The sequence below is a fragment of the Haliotis rubra genome, unplaced genomic scaffold (genome assembly GCF_003918875.1).
Source record: "Haliotis rubra isolate DU_JTF1 unplaced genomic scaffold, ASM391887v1 Scf183, whole genome shotgun sequence".
Taxonomy (NCBI): Eukaryota; Metazoa; Mollusca; class Gastropoda; order Lepetellida; family Haliotidae; genus Haliotis; species Haliotis rubra.
Genome location: NW_025765814.1, coordinates 956,895 through 973,739, shown reverse-complemented (window position 1 = coordinate 973,739; position 16,845 = coordinate 956,895). Strand labels below are relative to the sequence as shown.

The 16,845-nt window shown below is 43.1% G+C and overlaps 1 protein-coding gene across 1 annotated transcript; it reads right to left on the bottom strand.

The window, feature by feature from the left end:
- Positions 1–9,555: 9,555 nt before the first annotated feature.
- On the bottom strand, positions 9,556–13,761 carry LOC124273676. The gene is made up of 3 exons (XM_046708950.1): positions 11,925–13,761; positions 10,511–10,581; positions 9,556–9,756 (listed from the first exon to the last, which is right to left on the bottom strand). Exons 1-3 carry the CDS (start codon positions 13,759–13,761, stop codon positions 9,556–9,558), a joined length of 2,109 nt encoding a protein of 702 aa, XP_046564906.1.
- Positions 13,762–16,845: the final 3,084 nt, after the last annotated feature.

Genomic DNA, 16,845 nt, shown 5'->3' with positions numbered 1-16,845 from the left:
AGGTCGATTGCGTGAGTTGTTACAGGAAGTACGTTTCGTAAATGTTTCTGTTCAACATAGTTACTCCGTCGGAATGCTGATTGCACTCAACGTGACTGTGATTTAATCACCACTCATATTTTCTTAAGATTGATCAATTGCTATTCGTCTCCCACAATCCCTCACTCATCAGTATTCTCACCCGTTATTTCACTCCTTTGCTCACCTTCATCCAATCACTCCGTCACCGTCCTGCCCTCACTCCCTAACCGTCACCCCCTCACTCGCTAACCATCAACCTCTCACTCTCTACCCGTCATCCCCTCCCTCCTTCACCGTCCTCCCTCACTCCTCCACCGTCCTTCCCTCACTCCCTTCCCATCCTCCTCTAACTCCTTCACCGTCCTGCCCTCACTCCTTCACCGTCCTCCTCACCCTCACTCTCTTCCCCGTCCTCCCTTCACTCCTTCACCGTCCTGCCTCACTTCTTCACCGTCTTGCCTCACTCTCTTCCCGTCCTGCCCTCCTCCTTCACCGTCCTGCCCTCACTCCTTCACCGTCCTGCCCTCACTCCTTCCCGTCCTCCTCTTACTCCTTCACCGTCATCCCCACTCCCTCCCCGTCATCCCCCTCACTCCCTACCCGTCCTCCCTCAACGCCATCCCACTCCCTATCCGTCTTCCCTCCTCCTCCACCGTCCTCCCCTCACTCCCTTCCGTCCTCCTCAACGCCATCCCTCACTCCCCATCCGTCTTCCCTCACCTCCACCGTCCTTCCTCACTCCTTCCCGTCCTCCTCAACGCCATCCCTCACTCCCTATCCGTCCTCCCCTCACTCCTCCACCGTCCTCCCCTCACTCCCTTCCCGTCCTCCCTCAACGCCATCCCTCACTCCCTATCCGTCCTCCCTCACTCCTCCACCGTCCTCCCTCACTCCCTTCCCGTCCTCCCTCAACGCCATCCCCTCACTCCCTATCCGTCCTCCCCTCCTCCTCCACCGTCCTCCCTCACTCCCTTCCCGTCCTCCCTCAACGCCATCCCCTCACTCCCTATCCGTCCTCCCCTCACTCCTCCACCGTCCTCCCCTCACTCCCTTCCCGTCCTCCCTCCTCCTTATCCCATCATCCCTCGTCCTCCTCCCCTCCCGTCCTCCCGTCCTCCCCTCACTCCCTTCCCGTCATCCCCTCACTCCTTACCCATCATCCCCTCACTCCCTTCCCTCCCGTCATCCCCTCACTCCTTCCCGTCCTCACTCACCGCCATCCCCTCACTCCCTATCCGTCTTTCCCTCACTCCCTCCACATCATTCCCTCAATCGAGCACAAGTTCTATCAAGGTCGTGACTCGATACTCCAGATCAGCATCATTGGAGGAATCCATCTTCCCCATATAGATATATCTAAGGGATGCTCAAAATTCCGTCCATTTGCCAGAATCGTATCTTTTAATACGTCCATTACCCTGACGACGGTGTGCACATCTGATGCATTGTTGGACGCCAGTCAGGGCATACAACTGAATAAAAACCGATCCATAACGCGTTCGTAACGGTACGACCAGTCGTAACTGTAATGTTTATCATAGGCTTATGAATGACTTAATGCCACGAACGGTTTGCTGATCGGCACCCTGGGCCCCGTTCCACAAAACGATCGTAGCGCTAAGATGAGCATAACTGTCATACTTTAACATAGACTTACGACTGTCGTAGCGCTCTCATTGAGGAAAGGGACCCTGGTAAACAAACTCTCGTTGTAGACCTGGTTTCCGATCAACAAAGCGTTTGTAACGTTACGCCCTTTCATAACTTATTTAATTATTGGCTTACGAATTAACTAATGCTACTAACGCTTTGTGGATACGGGCTCTAAAGCTTAGTCACATGCAACCGAAAAATCAAACATAATTAAAACACAATTATCACTTATTCATGACATATAATATGCATTGCTGATTATGAAAAAACAAATAAACAAAATTATAAGCGTATAATCGCAAATCAAAAGTGCAATATTTTGTACTTGGGTTTACCTCCCTCGAAACGAAGCAGCCGGGATACCGAACCCGAGTCAGAGCGGGTGGGTGTGCACTCAAGTGTAACGGCTGGTTCATTAGCAGATGCCGCCTTCACGGCTCATTGTGTGTGTATATATAGAGATGTTGGGTTTTGTAAATACATGCTCATTTTTTGTATATAACATTTTGCAATCAACAGACATCATAACATGTCATGTGTTCAAGTATCACACCTGCCTGTCTGTGTAATTACATAATGTGACAGAGACCGAACTCGGGCCATAAATCAATGCGTTTTGTTTATGGTGTATAGCCTGATTGGTGTTAAGTTCAAATTGCATGTGGTCAGTGATCGCAGTTGTGTATTGAATATTGTCATTAGCAGACAGGCAGGCAGACACACAGGTGTCAATAAAACAAGACATTGAGTTTTGTCTGTGACAGCGACATATCTATATCACAGTTAGAAATTGTGTCAACGCTAAATAATGACATTGCTTTTAAGTATCGAACTGAGAAAGTGACTCGGTAAGAAGAACGTGTGGTGAAATAGACAAATGAAATTATATAAACAGTTTATTTACTGTCATAACATATAAAAAGCTCGCGCCTGTGAGATATCAACAAAACATTAGGAAAATAGCTCACACCAAAGCCTTCACCGAGTATTCACCAGACAGCCCGCTTCCAAGTTGCGCGAACTATTTCACTGCGCACATGCTATGAGCGCAGCCCAGCTGTTGAAACCCGTATTCCCAAGAAAAGTCGGGGAAAATTAGTGAAACGTTTGAACTCCGATTTCGCGCGGTTTTTTTCATCGCGTTATTTTTCAACTTTATAAGTTGAATTTGCATTTTTGACGCTTTGTTTCGGTAAGTCCATACCGAAAGGTATCAGAATCTGCAAAGTTGTGTTTTACGTTGCATGTGACCTTTAAAATTAACAAAAGCTCTAGATTGTTTTGATCAGTATTATACCATACTTGCTAACAAAAACTATGCATTTGCGGCCAATAAACATAGTATACAAACTTTTAATTTTAGTCTTGTATTTCTTTACAAAAACATTAGTAACATGCAAATAATTGGTACATGTATTGCAGTGTTGTCTATACATGAATATTACTTTTGCTCTTATCAGTTTACTAATAGAAAATTTATCAGAAATATTACTATATGATATTATATGCAGAATATAATATAGAAGTTGACAAAAACTATACATTTATGGCATATATTTAACCCTTTTTAATAAACTGGGGCAGTTTGACTACCCACTGGGACAATTTGACCACACCTGGGGCGATCTGACCAAACATCCGGGGTATTGTGACCAAATTTGCTGGGGCTTTTTGTAGCTGGGCGACTTGACTGGCACCCGGGGATATTCATACATGCCCACATTTGGCGATTGTCTGAAGTGCCACGCCCAACAGCTCTTGGAAATGCATCATGAGAAGTCGATATCAAATGACCGAGAGCACGATACACATGTACGATGTTTTGCAAAACATTTTCTGGTAACCAAATGTGAATTATTGTTCATCCAGTCAATCTGAAAGAAAATGCGAGCTGGGGAAACTGTCCTTCTGTGATGTTCCGCTATGATTTTCATACTGGCTCGTTGCATGTGAAGTGCAGTGCAGATTTGCTTCAGGAATCTATTGGAAAAACGCAGTGGGGGAGTAGCTGTGTCTGAAGATAATTCAGTATCAAAGTGGTTCCAAGGGAACAGCATAGCGATAAGATCGATACCGTATAGATAAAACAGAGAGACAGACAGATTTATAAAATATTTTTAAGGCCTCAGGCCCATACAACATACATAGGAATTTGGGTATAGATTTATGCATGCATAATAACAGTTACATTGAACAATATTAATAATGCGGTGTTAATTTTGTTGCTTTAAGACATTACTGAGATATTTTCCGATTTGTTTTCGGTAGACATCAGGTTTATGAACTTGTTGAGTGTCGGTGGATAGCTGTTTTGAGGGAAGCAGAGTTGTCGTTCTTGGCTGTACTTGTCACAAACCATCATTACATGATATTCATCCTCAATGAGAGATATATTATTAGTATAACAATAGGTGCCCAGTCTTTCTTCACGTGGGGTATTGGAGTGTCACCCAGTTTCTATGGCTAGTCTGAAGTTGTTGCATCTAAATCTTGCAATGGCTATTTTATAGTATGATAGTGGTATTTCAGGTGAAAGCAGATATTTTTAAACATTTAGTAGTGACTTGTATTGAGAGTAATAATTGCATTTATGAAGATTCTGAAAGAGATAAGTGCCAGTTCTGAGTCAGACAGTCTTCTAATCTTTGTTTAAAATTATATATAAAAGTTTATGTATCCCCAATGTCCTGGCTTATCCACACAAAGCCAAATCCATATTGAAAGAGTAGAGCCCTGATGTGACTAGCCCATGTCATCTTCCCACAATCATCTAAGGACTTGAGCATGAAATATGCATGCTGTGGTTGTCTGTTACTCTCGCATGGATAAGCACGTACTGGATATGAACGATGCTTATAGAATTACTGACAATTTTGTTAGTTGTTTGTTAACAAATGAATGAAGTAATGGAAAGTTTATACACTTATAATGACTTTCAATACAAATGATGAGGATAATGTGTATATTATTTTTGGAAGAATAAATTATTGATACATTGTGTGCTGATGGTGTACTAGGCAGGGAGATAAAGATGAAAGGGTCGAAGCCTGGCGCCTCCTGTCTCCGTCCTGTCCCATCCTCACCCAGTCACCAGAGGTGTCATGGCCGCCTACCCCTCCCTGAGTCCATCTTCTACTGGGTGACTGGAGTCGGCAGCATCATTTACACCTTCTACGTCGTGCACCAGGAGTCCCAGAGTAAGAACAAGCCAGAAATTCATGCTGCAGTGTCTTATTTGAATGCCTTTGTCCTGTTAAGTGTGTGTGTGTGTGTGTGTGTGTGTGTGTCTGTGTGTGTGTGTCTGTGTGTGTGTCTGTCTGTCTGTCTGAGTGTCTGAGAGAGAGAGGTAATTGGGGGTCAGGGTCCAGGCCTTTGTGTTGTTTCTTTATTTCTAAATCAATAAATGTTTGAGTCTCAAACATGCACTTGCCTGTGTAAAGATATAATAAGATGATTACACTCATGATCACTATGTATTGTTCTAGATATAATAAACAACTGACACAAGGGCCTGTGGATCAGGGTTAAAGAAAGGTTACCAAAAGTACAATTCTTTTAAACTATGTTTATAATGCACAAGCTTTTAATGTACTGACAGATAAAAGACTGTGTTTTGATCCCAGCCACTAGATGCATATTTTAGTTGCAATGTGCATAATGAACAACGGTTTTATATAGCATTCTAAAATTAGTGGTCCCTTTAGTTCATTATAACTGTAGATAACTGTATAATAACTGTATGCTACAGTCCTGGGATCAATCTCACTTTCCTCCATCCCTTGTAATATATGACCAGTCACTAAGAGCGGGATTCAGAGGACAAACTTTGTTTAGAGATGTAAGTTATTGCAACAGGATTTTCAATAACAAATCATAGGATCTTTATCATGTCTACTGTTTGTGTTTCAGAATTCTTCATTGATCTCAACAAGGAGGACTTTGTGGATGGATGGAATTTTCTTCCTTACAAGAAGGTTAGTTTCTTCATCCTTAATCTTTGTTATGAGCGAAGTTCTTTGTTATGGCAAATTATTCATGAATTCCTGATGTTTAACAAATATTCAGTGATATGTTTTGTTTCAGGATATTTCAAGTTTTGAATGGAACTTTTGGTCCAGCTACTTCTGGGAGATTCTGCCATGGGGAATTGGTCATGTGGTCATAGCTCGGACAGTAGACACTTACTTCTTCCATGTAGGTAACTGATGCAGAATCTCAGCTAAACCATGACGATATACATCACCAATATCCTACCTTCCTGTAATGTCTTCTAAGAGAAAATTCCCCATAAGGCCTAAAGGCCAAACTTTGGTGCAATGCATATTCAACAATCCCAAATCACAAATGAATCTGACTTGTTTATTTTCAGCCTCGTGAACCTTTTTATGACAAACTCAATCATGAGCGTGTCTTACTTACTCAGCGACGTTATTGTTGTCGTTGTTTATTCCAGCTTCGTAAGCCAGTGCTTCTGACATACTCCCTCGTGAGTGTGTCGTATCTCCTGGGCTACCGGACGGTGTTGTTCTTCATCTGTGTTTATATTTCCAGCTTCGTAAGCCAGTGTTTCTGACATACTCCCTCGTGAGTGTGTCGTATCTCCTGGGCTACCGGACGGTGTTGTTCTTCATCTGTGTTTATATTTCCAGCTTCGTAAGCCAGTGTTTCTGACATACTCCCTCGTGAGTGTGTCGTATCTCCTGGGCTACCAGACGGTGTTGTTCTTCATCTGTGTTTATATTTCTAGCTTCGTAAGCCAGTGTTTCTGACATACTCCCTCGTGAGTGTGTCGTATCTCCTGAGCTACCGGACGGTGTTGTTCTTCATCTGTGTTTATATTTCCAGCTTCGTAAGCCAGTGTTTCTGACATACTCCCTCGTGAGTGTGTCGTATCTCCTGGGCTACCAGACGGTGTTGTTCTTCATCTGTGTTTATATTTCTAGCTTCGTAAGCCAGTGTTTCTGACATACCGTCGTATCTCCGGCTACCAGACGGTGTTGTTCTTCATCTGTGTTTATATTTCCAGCTTCGTAAGCCAGTGTTTCTGACATACTCCCTCGTGAGTGTGTCGTATCTCCTGAGCTACCGGACGGTGTTGTTCTTCATCTGTGTTTATATTTCCAGCTTCGTAAGCCAGTGTTTCTGACATACTCCCTCGTGAGTGTGTCGTATCTCCTGGGCTACCAGACGGTGTTGTTCTTCATCTGTGTTTATATTTCTAGGTAAGCCAGTGGACATACTCCCTCGTGAGTGTGTCGTATCTCCTGGGCTACCGGACGGTGTTGTTCATCATCTGTGTTTATATTTCCAGCTTCGTAAGCCAGTGTTTCTGACATACTCCCTCGTGAGTGTGTCGTATCTCCTGGGCTACCGGACGGGGTTGTTCTTCATCTGTGTTTATATTTCCAGCTTCGTAAGCCAGTGTTTCTGACATACTCCCTCGTGAGTGTGTCGTATCTCCTGGGCTACCGGACGGCGTTGTTCTTCATCTCACACTGTATCTGCTACCTGGCGTCCTCGGTCGGCAGCTTCGCCCTGGTGTGGGTCGTTAGTCTCCTGCTGCTGTCTACTCTCAACTACAACAGCTTCACTCCTTGGATGGTAAGCAGTTAGCAAATTGTGGTCCCAAGCCCTTTCACTGAATTTGGAATTTGTTTAGCTTTTTACAATCTGATTTTGTACTGACTGGATATTTAGTGGCATATTACACATCCATTATGTCTATTGATCTGTCCATCCCATGCCTCAATCTGTCCCTCGAGCCTGGACCAGACAATTTAGTGATCAACAGCTTGAGCATCGATCTACGCAATTTGGATACGATGACATCCATCCATCAGTCATCCTGCCTATAAATCTCATGCATCTTATCTATCCTTCCCATATGTTCTTCATCTGTCTGCACTTCTTGAGATGTTCCATTTCCCACATCTCACTAAACAGTGAGACTTGAGATGCTGAAATTTGTATACCGAAAACATTTACTTCACACATTTATGCAATTTATTCCCGTCATTAAGTTATGTGCTGTTAAGTTATTCTCATTTTGTTGTCCATGTATTAACAATAACATAATAACTAATATTTTCACATTTTGACAAATAAGAGGGGAAGGGTTCAGTTGTCTAGAATGGCATTCCTTGTGGTTTCCAGACACTTGGATACGAATCCTGGTTCAGTCTGACGAAGTTTCTAGATTTGTTAGTAAGATAATCATGCTGCTCGGTTTAACCAAAGGTGTAAACGTCTGCAACCTACATCCGTTTGGGCATTACTTGGACACCAATCTGACACCTTGTGATATGACTGGAATTCTGTTCAATCGACATAAAACCCAACTCACTCACACACATTTAAACCTTTACTTCCCATGCGTTTCAGAAAAGTTTTTGTGCGATTCCATCGGATCCGACCGACAGTGGATATTACGTCTTCATCTATGTCTTGGCCCTGGTTGTTCTGCGATACACCGGCTTTTGTCTGGAACGTAGCAAATATGTGCAAGCAAGGGCAAATAACTCTCATCGACAGAACCCAAAGGAAGATAACTGCTTTTCAATTCCTGATCTGCTGCTCTACATTTTCTATCTGCCAATCTTCTTCACTGGACCTCTCCTCACGTACGACCAGTTCAAAGTACAGGTAAGAAAAGGAGAGTAAGAGGTCAGGTAACGAGAAATCAACATAATTAATTAAAGGTACAAGATGCAGCTGTCTACCAGTATTTCAAGCAAATGTATCTATATAAGGATCCAAAATATGACAGTCATTGTTTTACAGCACATTGATCTGCTTACCATGCATCCAGAGTGACAATAGATCCTGTCTTTAAAAGTCCAAAAATGTCTGATGGTAAGGAGAACTGTAAGCCAGCCTGTTTCAGTGTCCAACATGTTCTTGATAATCCTTGGTCGTTCATGGAAGGACGATTGTCAAATTATGATCATGGTATGAATCATGCAGACAAATCAAACAAGCTGAAATGTGTAGATAGCATATGGCTTCATGAAAGTATGCAAAGATTCCTTTTATCACGGAAAAATGTCAGTATTGAATATGATAGCTTTGACTTCACAGATTGATCTACTATGTTTTCAATTTGCATTTTTCTAAAGTTGATTCTATATCCAGATTTTCATTCAAACTGACCTAATACATAAACATGCATTTATTTTTGCTTATCCTGACTCATGCTATATGTTTATGTCCCTTTCCCTTTGAATGGCAGGTGGAAACTTGAATCCCTTTGCTGCCTGAAGCAAACGTAAAATCACTCACCATCGGGCTGCCTCCCCTTTCCCACCATTGTCCCACATGACCTGCACACTGCCATGTTCTTATCACTCTCTCCTTCATCGCCCAAGCGGACGGTTGGGAGGCTACTTCGGGTTCCTTTTGCGGCTTCACATCCTTTTATATTTAGACCCATATCTAAATCAATGACGTAAATTATATGTTTCGGAATTCTAATATATATACGACGTATATATTCATTTAAATTTTGATTTTACTCCGATTTCATGTAACTGGTTGTGTATGTCTGCATGTCAGCAATGCAGACTGTGTACTTCAGCGGCTGACCCTCACCCTGTCTGTTCATCTTGCAGGCCTGCTTCGTGTTCACACATATATTCATGTTGTATATATTGCACACATTTGTCAACAGTTCATTTCACAAATGTTTGTTGTCCCGTTTACGCAAGAAGTTAGACAAGGTACAGCATGATAACAAAAGCTACGCTGGGAGGGTTGGTTCTCATCAAATCGTGAGTTGTTCAACTTCTTGTCTTTATTACCTGTTGGTAAACGCCATAATATGCCATCTATTAATAGATCTATTAATGCATCAGAGCCACTTAATGTGGCCTCGCCCATTTCTACTCAGGTAGCTTCGCAGTCTTTCTCTAAGAGGAAGTCAACTCTTAGGGAGGGGTCAGAATCGCAGTCTTGTAGGAAGAAGAAGTGTACGTCATCACATTCGAAGAAGCCTACCTCGTCGAAATCCACACACTCATCTAGATCGTCTTCGAGGTTTACTAGATCCTCTGTCAATGTCCATGCACTCAAAACCTCGCAGTTCACCTACGAATTCATCAGGGTTTGTGAACCCTCATATCAACAGGCAGCCAGCTTCAACGCTGATATCTACAGAGTTCGCGAACCCTCAGAGGCAATCAACTAATAGTTATCAACATCAGCAGATTATGGACAAGCTGCTAGCGTTCGCGAATGCTACCCTGTCACCGATGCCTTCCAGTCAGGTTCGAACCCGTGAAGATCCAGAGTAGAAGAGGTCTTCAGCAACCCATGCTTGCCACAAAAGGCGACTATGCTTGTTGTAAGAGGCGACTAACAGGATCCTGTGCTCAGGCTCGCTGACTTGGTTGACACATATCATCGGTTCCCAATTGCAAGGATCGATGCTCATGTTTTTGATCACTTTTTACAGACCGCCGCCATATAGCTGGAATATTGCTGAGTGCGAGTAAAACTAAACTCACCCACTCACTCACTCCTGTCAGGTTCGTGAACCCCTTGAGTTGGTACCTCGTCATCATTCCTCTATGTAAGCCTTCAACCCAGATGAATTCGTGGACGATATTACAAGCAAGGTTATCCAGGCCATGGAACGATGATTAACTACTGAGCATCAACTGCCGCCAAACGCCCATCTACAGGGTTCACGAACCCTACACCTGAGGTAGCCCCGGTAGTAGAAGAAAGGTACAAGAGGATTTAGACTCCTTTATCTACAACGATGCGGAGATACTATCCTGGATTGCCGATGGTCTGCCTATATCCGCCTACCCAGGACTCCAACCCAGCGGATACATACTGCATACAGGATGATGATTGCCACTCTGTCACCATCCAACTGGTCAAACTGATATCCCAGTCCCAGAGAATCTGAAAGCAGCGTTCGTGAAAGCTACCAAGAATCAGAATCAAGAATCAAGGGCAGCATACACCAATGTTTATCGCTCGGAAATTCCCTCTACATAATTTGGAACCTTTCCTAAAGGCACCAGAAATTGCCAGAGATTTCGCTCTGCTTAGCGATCTCGAGTCACACAGCTATAGAGTTGAGCATCGCAAATTAACTGAGCTTGACACTACTACTAGGAGGGCTTTCATACATACATACATACAAGCTGACGGAGGCCAAATACTTATATAGCGCCAATATCCGTAATCCGCTCAAAGGCGCTCTGGCTCTAAGATGGTCAAGATATCACATATAGTTCAAATGCTTCACCAAAGAGACATGTCTTCAGATTTGATTTAAAACAGCTAAATCTGGTTGTGTTCTGAGGTGAGATGGAAGATTGTTCCAGAGATGAGGGCCAGCCGTCTCAAGTGACCTGTCACCATATGTTTTGTCCTAGTCACAGGAATTGTCAAAAGACACTGGTCATTTGATCGGAGAGAACGTACAGCAGTATAACGGTGGAACAGATCACAGAGGTACTGAGGAGCTAGACCATGTAAACTTTTAAAAACAAGGAGTAGAGTTTTATATTTTATGCGGTAGTGGACGGGAAGCCAATGAAGTGAGTGAAGAACAGGAGTAATGTGGTCCGATTTCTTTGACAGAGAGACCACTCTGGCTGCAGTATTCTGCACCTTCTGAAGCTTGTGTATAAGATTGTTTGGGAGGCCAGCAAGAAGCGCATTACAGTAGTCAAGACGAGATGTTACATATGCCTGAACAAGAGATGCTGTAGTCTTGACGTCCAGGTATCGTCGAATCATGCCGATGTTGCGAATGTGGTAGTACGCCCTTCTACAGATGTTATTGATGTGTGGCTCCATGGACAGTGAAGAATCAAAAATAACTCCCAAGTTTCGCACCTCATGGTTTGGCTGAATCTCACACTGACCGATGCTGAATTTAGGAAGAGAGATACTGGGTTGGAGACGCTTAGGGTGGAAAACTATGAGTTCAGTTTTATCATCATTCAGTTTGAGGTAGTGTGACGACATCCAGATTTTGATGCAGCTAACACACTCTTCAATGGTGAGAAATGAAGACACAGCTGATGAGGAAAGTAAGGGTTTGAATGATATGTAAATTTGAGTGTCGTCAGCATATAAATGCAGTCCAAGGTTGAAGGATCTGACGATATCACCTAGAGGAGAAGTATAAATAGTGAAAAGTAGAGGTCCAAGAACCGATCCCTGAGGCACGCCATAAGCAAGATCCTTAGGACTGGAGATGTGACCATCAATGATCACCGACTGATGTCTACCTGCTATGTAGGACTCAAACCACTGAAGAGCAGTTCCTCTAATACCCATCCTGGTCTCAAGTGTATGCATCAGAATAGTATGGTCGATAGTATCGAAGGCACTACTCAAATCAAGTAGAACCAATACTGCAGCACCATCTTTGTCTACGGCTCTCAGTATGTCATTGTGCACTTTAACGAGTGCGGTTTCCGTGGAGTGGAAATTCCGGTATGCTGATTGCATGACTTCGAAACACCCATTTAAGGTCATGTGTTCCTTGAGTCTTGTTGTGACCACACGCTCAATCAATTTTGAGGTGAATGGTAAATTTGTGACTGGCCGATAATTTTTTAAAAGCTCTTGATCTAAACCTTTCTTTTTCAGGAGTGGAGTTACAACTCCATTTTTCAATGTATCCGGCATCATACCTTCCTGAAGAGATTTATTGACAACAGAGGTCAATATAGGGGCAAAGGTATCTAGAGAGTTCTTGAGAAGCCATGTAGGTATAGGGTCAAGAATACATGACTTCGTCGGTGACTTAGAAACAAGTTTCACAATCTCTGCTTCTGTTGCTGGTCGGAAATGGGATAGGCATGGAAATGCAGCTATTGGTTGGGGCTCACTGTGTGGAAGGTCATCATGTGAAAGTGAGTCTCTGATTGTGGAAATCTTCTGAGAAAAGAAGTCTGAGAACTTGTCAACTAATTGATCAAGGGATGAATGAGATGGCAGAGTCAGGGAATTATCCTTAAACAGAAGCCTGTTAGCTATCCTGAACACGTCCTTCTGTCCATCCACATCCTGCAGTGCAGCTTTGTAATAGCTTGACTTGGCTGTCTCCATAAGAGAGTCAACATGATGTCTCTGGTTGTCATGCATCTGCTTATGAATGGCTAACTTGGTGTGTCTAAACTGTTTCTCGAGTTTACGCCTCAAGCGTTTAGCTGATCGAATGTCGTCATTATACCAGGGTGATTCTGGATGAAGAGTTACAGTACAGGACTTCAATGGAGCATGATGGTCAGCAAGTTTCCTGAGCTGAGTGTCATACAGAGTAACATATTCACTGGCGGTGAGATCTGAAGAGCTAGAAATAGCTGTTGTCATATCTAGCTGAAACTCTTGAAGATCAATGTCCTTCCACTTGCGAAATGAGATTTTCTTTCTGGTTCGTCTTTCAACTGAGATGTTGACATTGAACAAGACACTGTAGTGATCAGATCTTACAGAATGATCAAATCTTACGTTACTGACCTTCAGTTCATTCTCACGCACAATCACCAGGTCTAGAATATGTCCCTGAACGTGAGTTGGCTCATGTATGACTTGAGTTAGGCCATGAGCTTCCAGAATATTGAGCAGCTTCTGTGCATCTCTGTCATTTGTCTTGTCAATGTGGTAATTAAAGTCCCCACATATTAAGAGCTTACCGGGTGTTGTCGTCAGAGAATCAAGAAGTGCACTAAAGTCATCAAAGAAAGTACCAGGTTTTGGCGGTCTGTACAACACAATGATGTTGAAACATTGGTTGTCACATGTAAATTGTAATGGTATAAGTTCAAATGAAGTACATGTATGGAGATTGGCAGCTTTCAGTTTGCGACCAACAAGTTTATCATTGTAGACGATACCAACGCCGCCTCCACGCTTGTGTTTCCTTGATACTTGAACAAACTTGTACCCCGGAGGGGTGAGTTTACCAACTGCGAGATTATCAGAATCATCATCGCGTAGCCATGTCTCTGTAATTGCTAAAATATCCAGTTTGTTGTCCAGCACCAGATTTCTGAGTGCGATGGCCTTGTCATTGGTTGGGTCGGTAGTTTTTGCAGATCTGGCATTTATCAAACACATATTAAAGTCATGTGTTTTGTAAGTACTGGCGATACTAGAAGTTTGAGAGTTTGAGAAAATCTTATCTTTCCCGTTCACACATCTGTTATTCTTCTCTGCGCTTCTCCGACCCCGGCGTGTTTTCTTCACACTGCAGATGTTCAGGCTCGTCAGAGTGTGGAAAGTTTCTGCTGAAACTTTATTTGATCTACCTTTGTTGAGAGATAAACATAGTGATGGAAAATATGTTATTAATGTCATGAAAAGTAGACACAAACACAGTCTAAGAAAGTGCTCCATTGAGAAATAATCTGTAGGCTTGATGATCCAGGTATGGCTATTGTTCTCCAATCAGTGATGGCTGCTTGGGCCTGACTTGAACAATACACTGTGTGTGTACTGATCAATCAGCTTGGACTGAGTTAATAGCACAAATCCAGTCATGCCTGTAAACTTTGTGTGTTTTTTCACAAATAAACTACCTAAAAGTTGATATTTCGAAACACTGTTTTTCACCAATGTGATCACAACATCTTCATACACAACTCTGCCATATATGTGCTTTGAAGCTTGTCTTTTTCTCATGAAATCGAACAATATGTGAGAGCTCAGTTGAGGTGCAACCAGCCAGATTATTCACTGCAAACCCAACGACTATCTAGCCAGCATAGATCTGCAAGACACTTACCAGCACATCCCTATACATCCAGCATCGAGGAAATAACATCGATTCCTGTACGAAGGGCAGCACTATCAGTGGAAAGTTCTCCCCTTTCGAATTTCCTCTGCCCGCACAGGCTGTCACGTGCAGAGGAAGATTACATCTACGAGCACTACAATGCATCCTCAAGCCTCATCTCTACAGTCTCCAGAAGATCCCCATACCCCAGCACCTGAAGATGTACCTGTTATGGTGGACAAACAAGTCGAATGTATGCGACGGAACTTATTTGCAAGAGCCGGCATACAATCTTCTTCTCTTTGTGGATGCATCTCTACAGGGATGGGGAGCGCATTGCAATGAGGAGACCACATCGGGGACTTGGTCGCTGGAAAAGAGCCTTACACATAAACCAGTTTGAATTCAAGGCGGTTATAAAGGCAGTTCAACATTGGGTACACCTGTTAAGGAACCAGTTCCTCATGATCCACACAGACATCTCGACAGTAGCCTTTTACATAAATCTTCAAGGCTCAACAAGATCAGCGCCGTTACTAGAAGTAACGTTCCAGCTCTTCAACTTAGTAGACCTATTGATGAAGGCCTGCCACATGCCAGGAGCAAGAACATCTTAGCCGACCCTATCCAGACCGTTCCATCCATCACCCACAGAGTGGATGTTACATGAAGAGGCATTCCAACTACTGACAGTCCTTTCATAGATCTATTTGCCACACGCTTCAATCAAAAAGTTGCGACGTACATCTCACCAGTACCGGATCCTCAAGCCTGGGCTCTCAACGAACTAGCAATTTCATGGGGATGCCAGCCTGAGATCTCAACGTGGTGCTGCAACATTTGACCAGCAACGTTTACGATCCACTGAGAAAGACTGCCTTCGATTTGTCAACACAAAAGACGCTATTTGTCCTTGCACTGTCTACAGCGGCACGGATGTCAGAGATACACGCGATTGATTTGGACTAGAGCTGTAATCTTACGACCTTACAGAGCAGCAGGGTTAGACCCTTCCACAGCACTCAACCCACACGAAGTTAGGGCATTAGCCTCGACACTCGCCCTACATGGGAATTGCTTCTTGAAATCAGACACAGTGTTTGCCAATCATTATCTGAGGGATATCACTACGTATCTGGTATCCATCAGTTCGGGCTCCTTGTAGTAGTGCAACAATTCACGATTCCTACCAGATGATGAAAAACTAACCCTTGTCACGTTGACTTGTAGACGTAGAAGTCCATGTTTCACTGTCGTATGAGATTAATCAGCACATGAGTTATATAGACTCAGTTCTGGTAATGTTCTTCCTTAACATTTGAGTCCAGATAACTAGTCATCCAGGCATACTAGTTGTCTAAAATCCACGAAATCTAGCAGATATACTTCTTTTAATTAATCAAGAGAAGGTGGGAGATGAGCATATAGCATGAGACAGGAAAAGTATGAAATATAAATTTTATCTGAAATGGTCAACAGGCAAGAACAGGGTGTAACATAGATTTGATACCTATGGCGGGCCAATCAGAATGAAGTAATGTTAAGTGTCAAGGTAATGTCAGGATAACGATACTAGTTTCTGACTGCTGTTATGGGAAGTTATTGAACTAATGAAAAGCGTATATTTGAAATAAATAATGACAAGTCACTTTCAGATCTCTTGTCCACCTTCATGCTGGAACACAAACAGGATATTCCAGACCTTGAGTAACTTCCTAAGGGTGTTTTTCTGGTCGGCGTTCATCGAGTTGTCTCACCACTTTCTGTACCATGCTGCTTTGCTGCGGTCACCGGCAGTGATGGAGCAGGTGTCGTTGTGGGGTCGGCGTTGGCTACATCAAAGGGCAGTACTTCATGGTCAATTACCTCGTCCTGTACGGACTTCCAAGCCAGGTTGCCAAACTTGATGACGTTGATGCACCCAAGGAACCCAAGTGTGTATCATACATATACCGCTACTCCGACATGTGGAAGTAAGTGACACACACTAACTTAAAATGGATTTGTCTTCAAATGTGCTTTAACAGATTTGTTCTTTTGTTTTATCAATCCAACTCAAATTTGAGGCACATCGTGTAATTACAAATATACATTTGAGATTTTATTAGAGTCATTTCGGTGCGTAAACCTAACAGCATCCCTAACATAACAGTGGCATATTTACTTTATTGGGCAGCGAGGTAGCCTAGTGGTAAAAAGCATTCGCTCATCACGCCGAAGACCCGGGTTTGATTCCCCACATATATATTGCCGGAATTCTAAAAGCATTGTAAAACTAAACCCACTCACTCACTGTTTACATTTTCTCCTACTTGCCCTGATAGCCAAATGATCTAAGGGACATACCTTAGGGGTCCCAGGATCTGCTGATCTTGACTCTTTACCCACTTTTGTGGATTTAAAAAGGGGTAAACATTTTCAACCAA

Coding starts and splice junctions, on each gene's coding strand:
- LOC124273676 (XM_046708950.1), bottom strand. CDS start 13,761: ATGTGTTTGATAAATGCCAGATCTGCAAAAACTACCGACCCAACCAAT. Junction 10,582..11,924: donor GTTTGAGTCCTACATAGCAG/GTAGACATCAGT, acceptor CGCTGCTTTCAG/ATTCTCTGGGACTGGGATAT. Junction 9,757..10,510: donor CAATCATCATCCTGTATGCA/GTATGTATCCGC, acceptor ATGAATTCGTAG/GTGAACTGCGAGGTTTTGAG.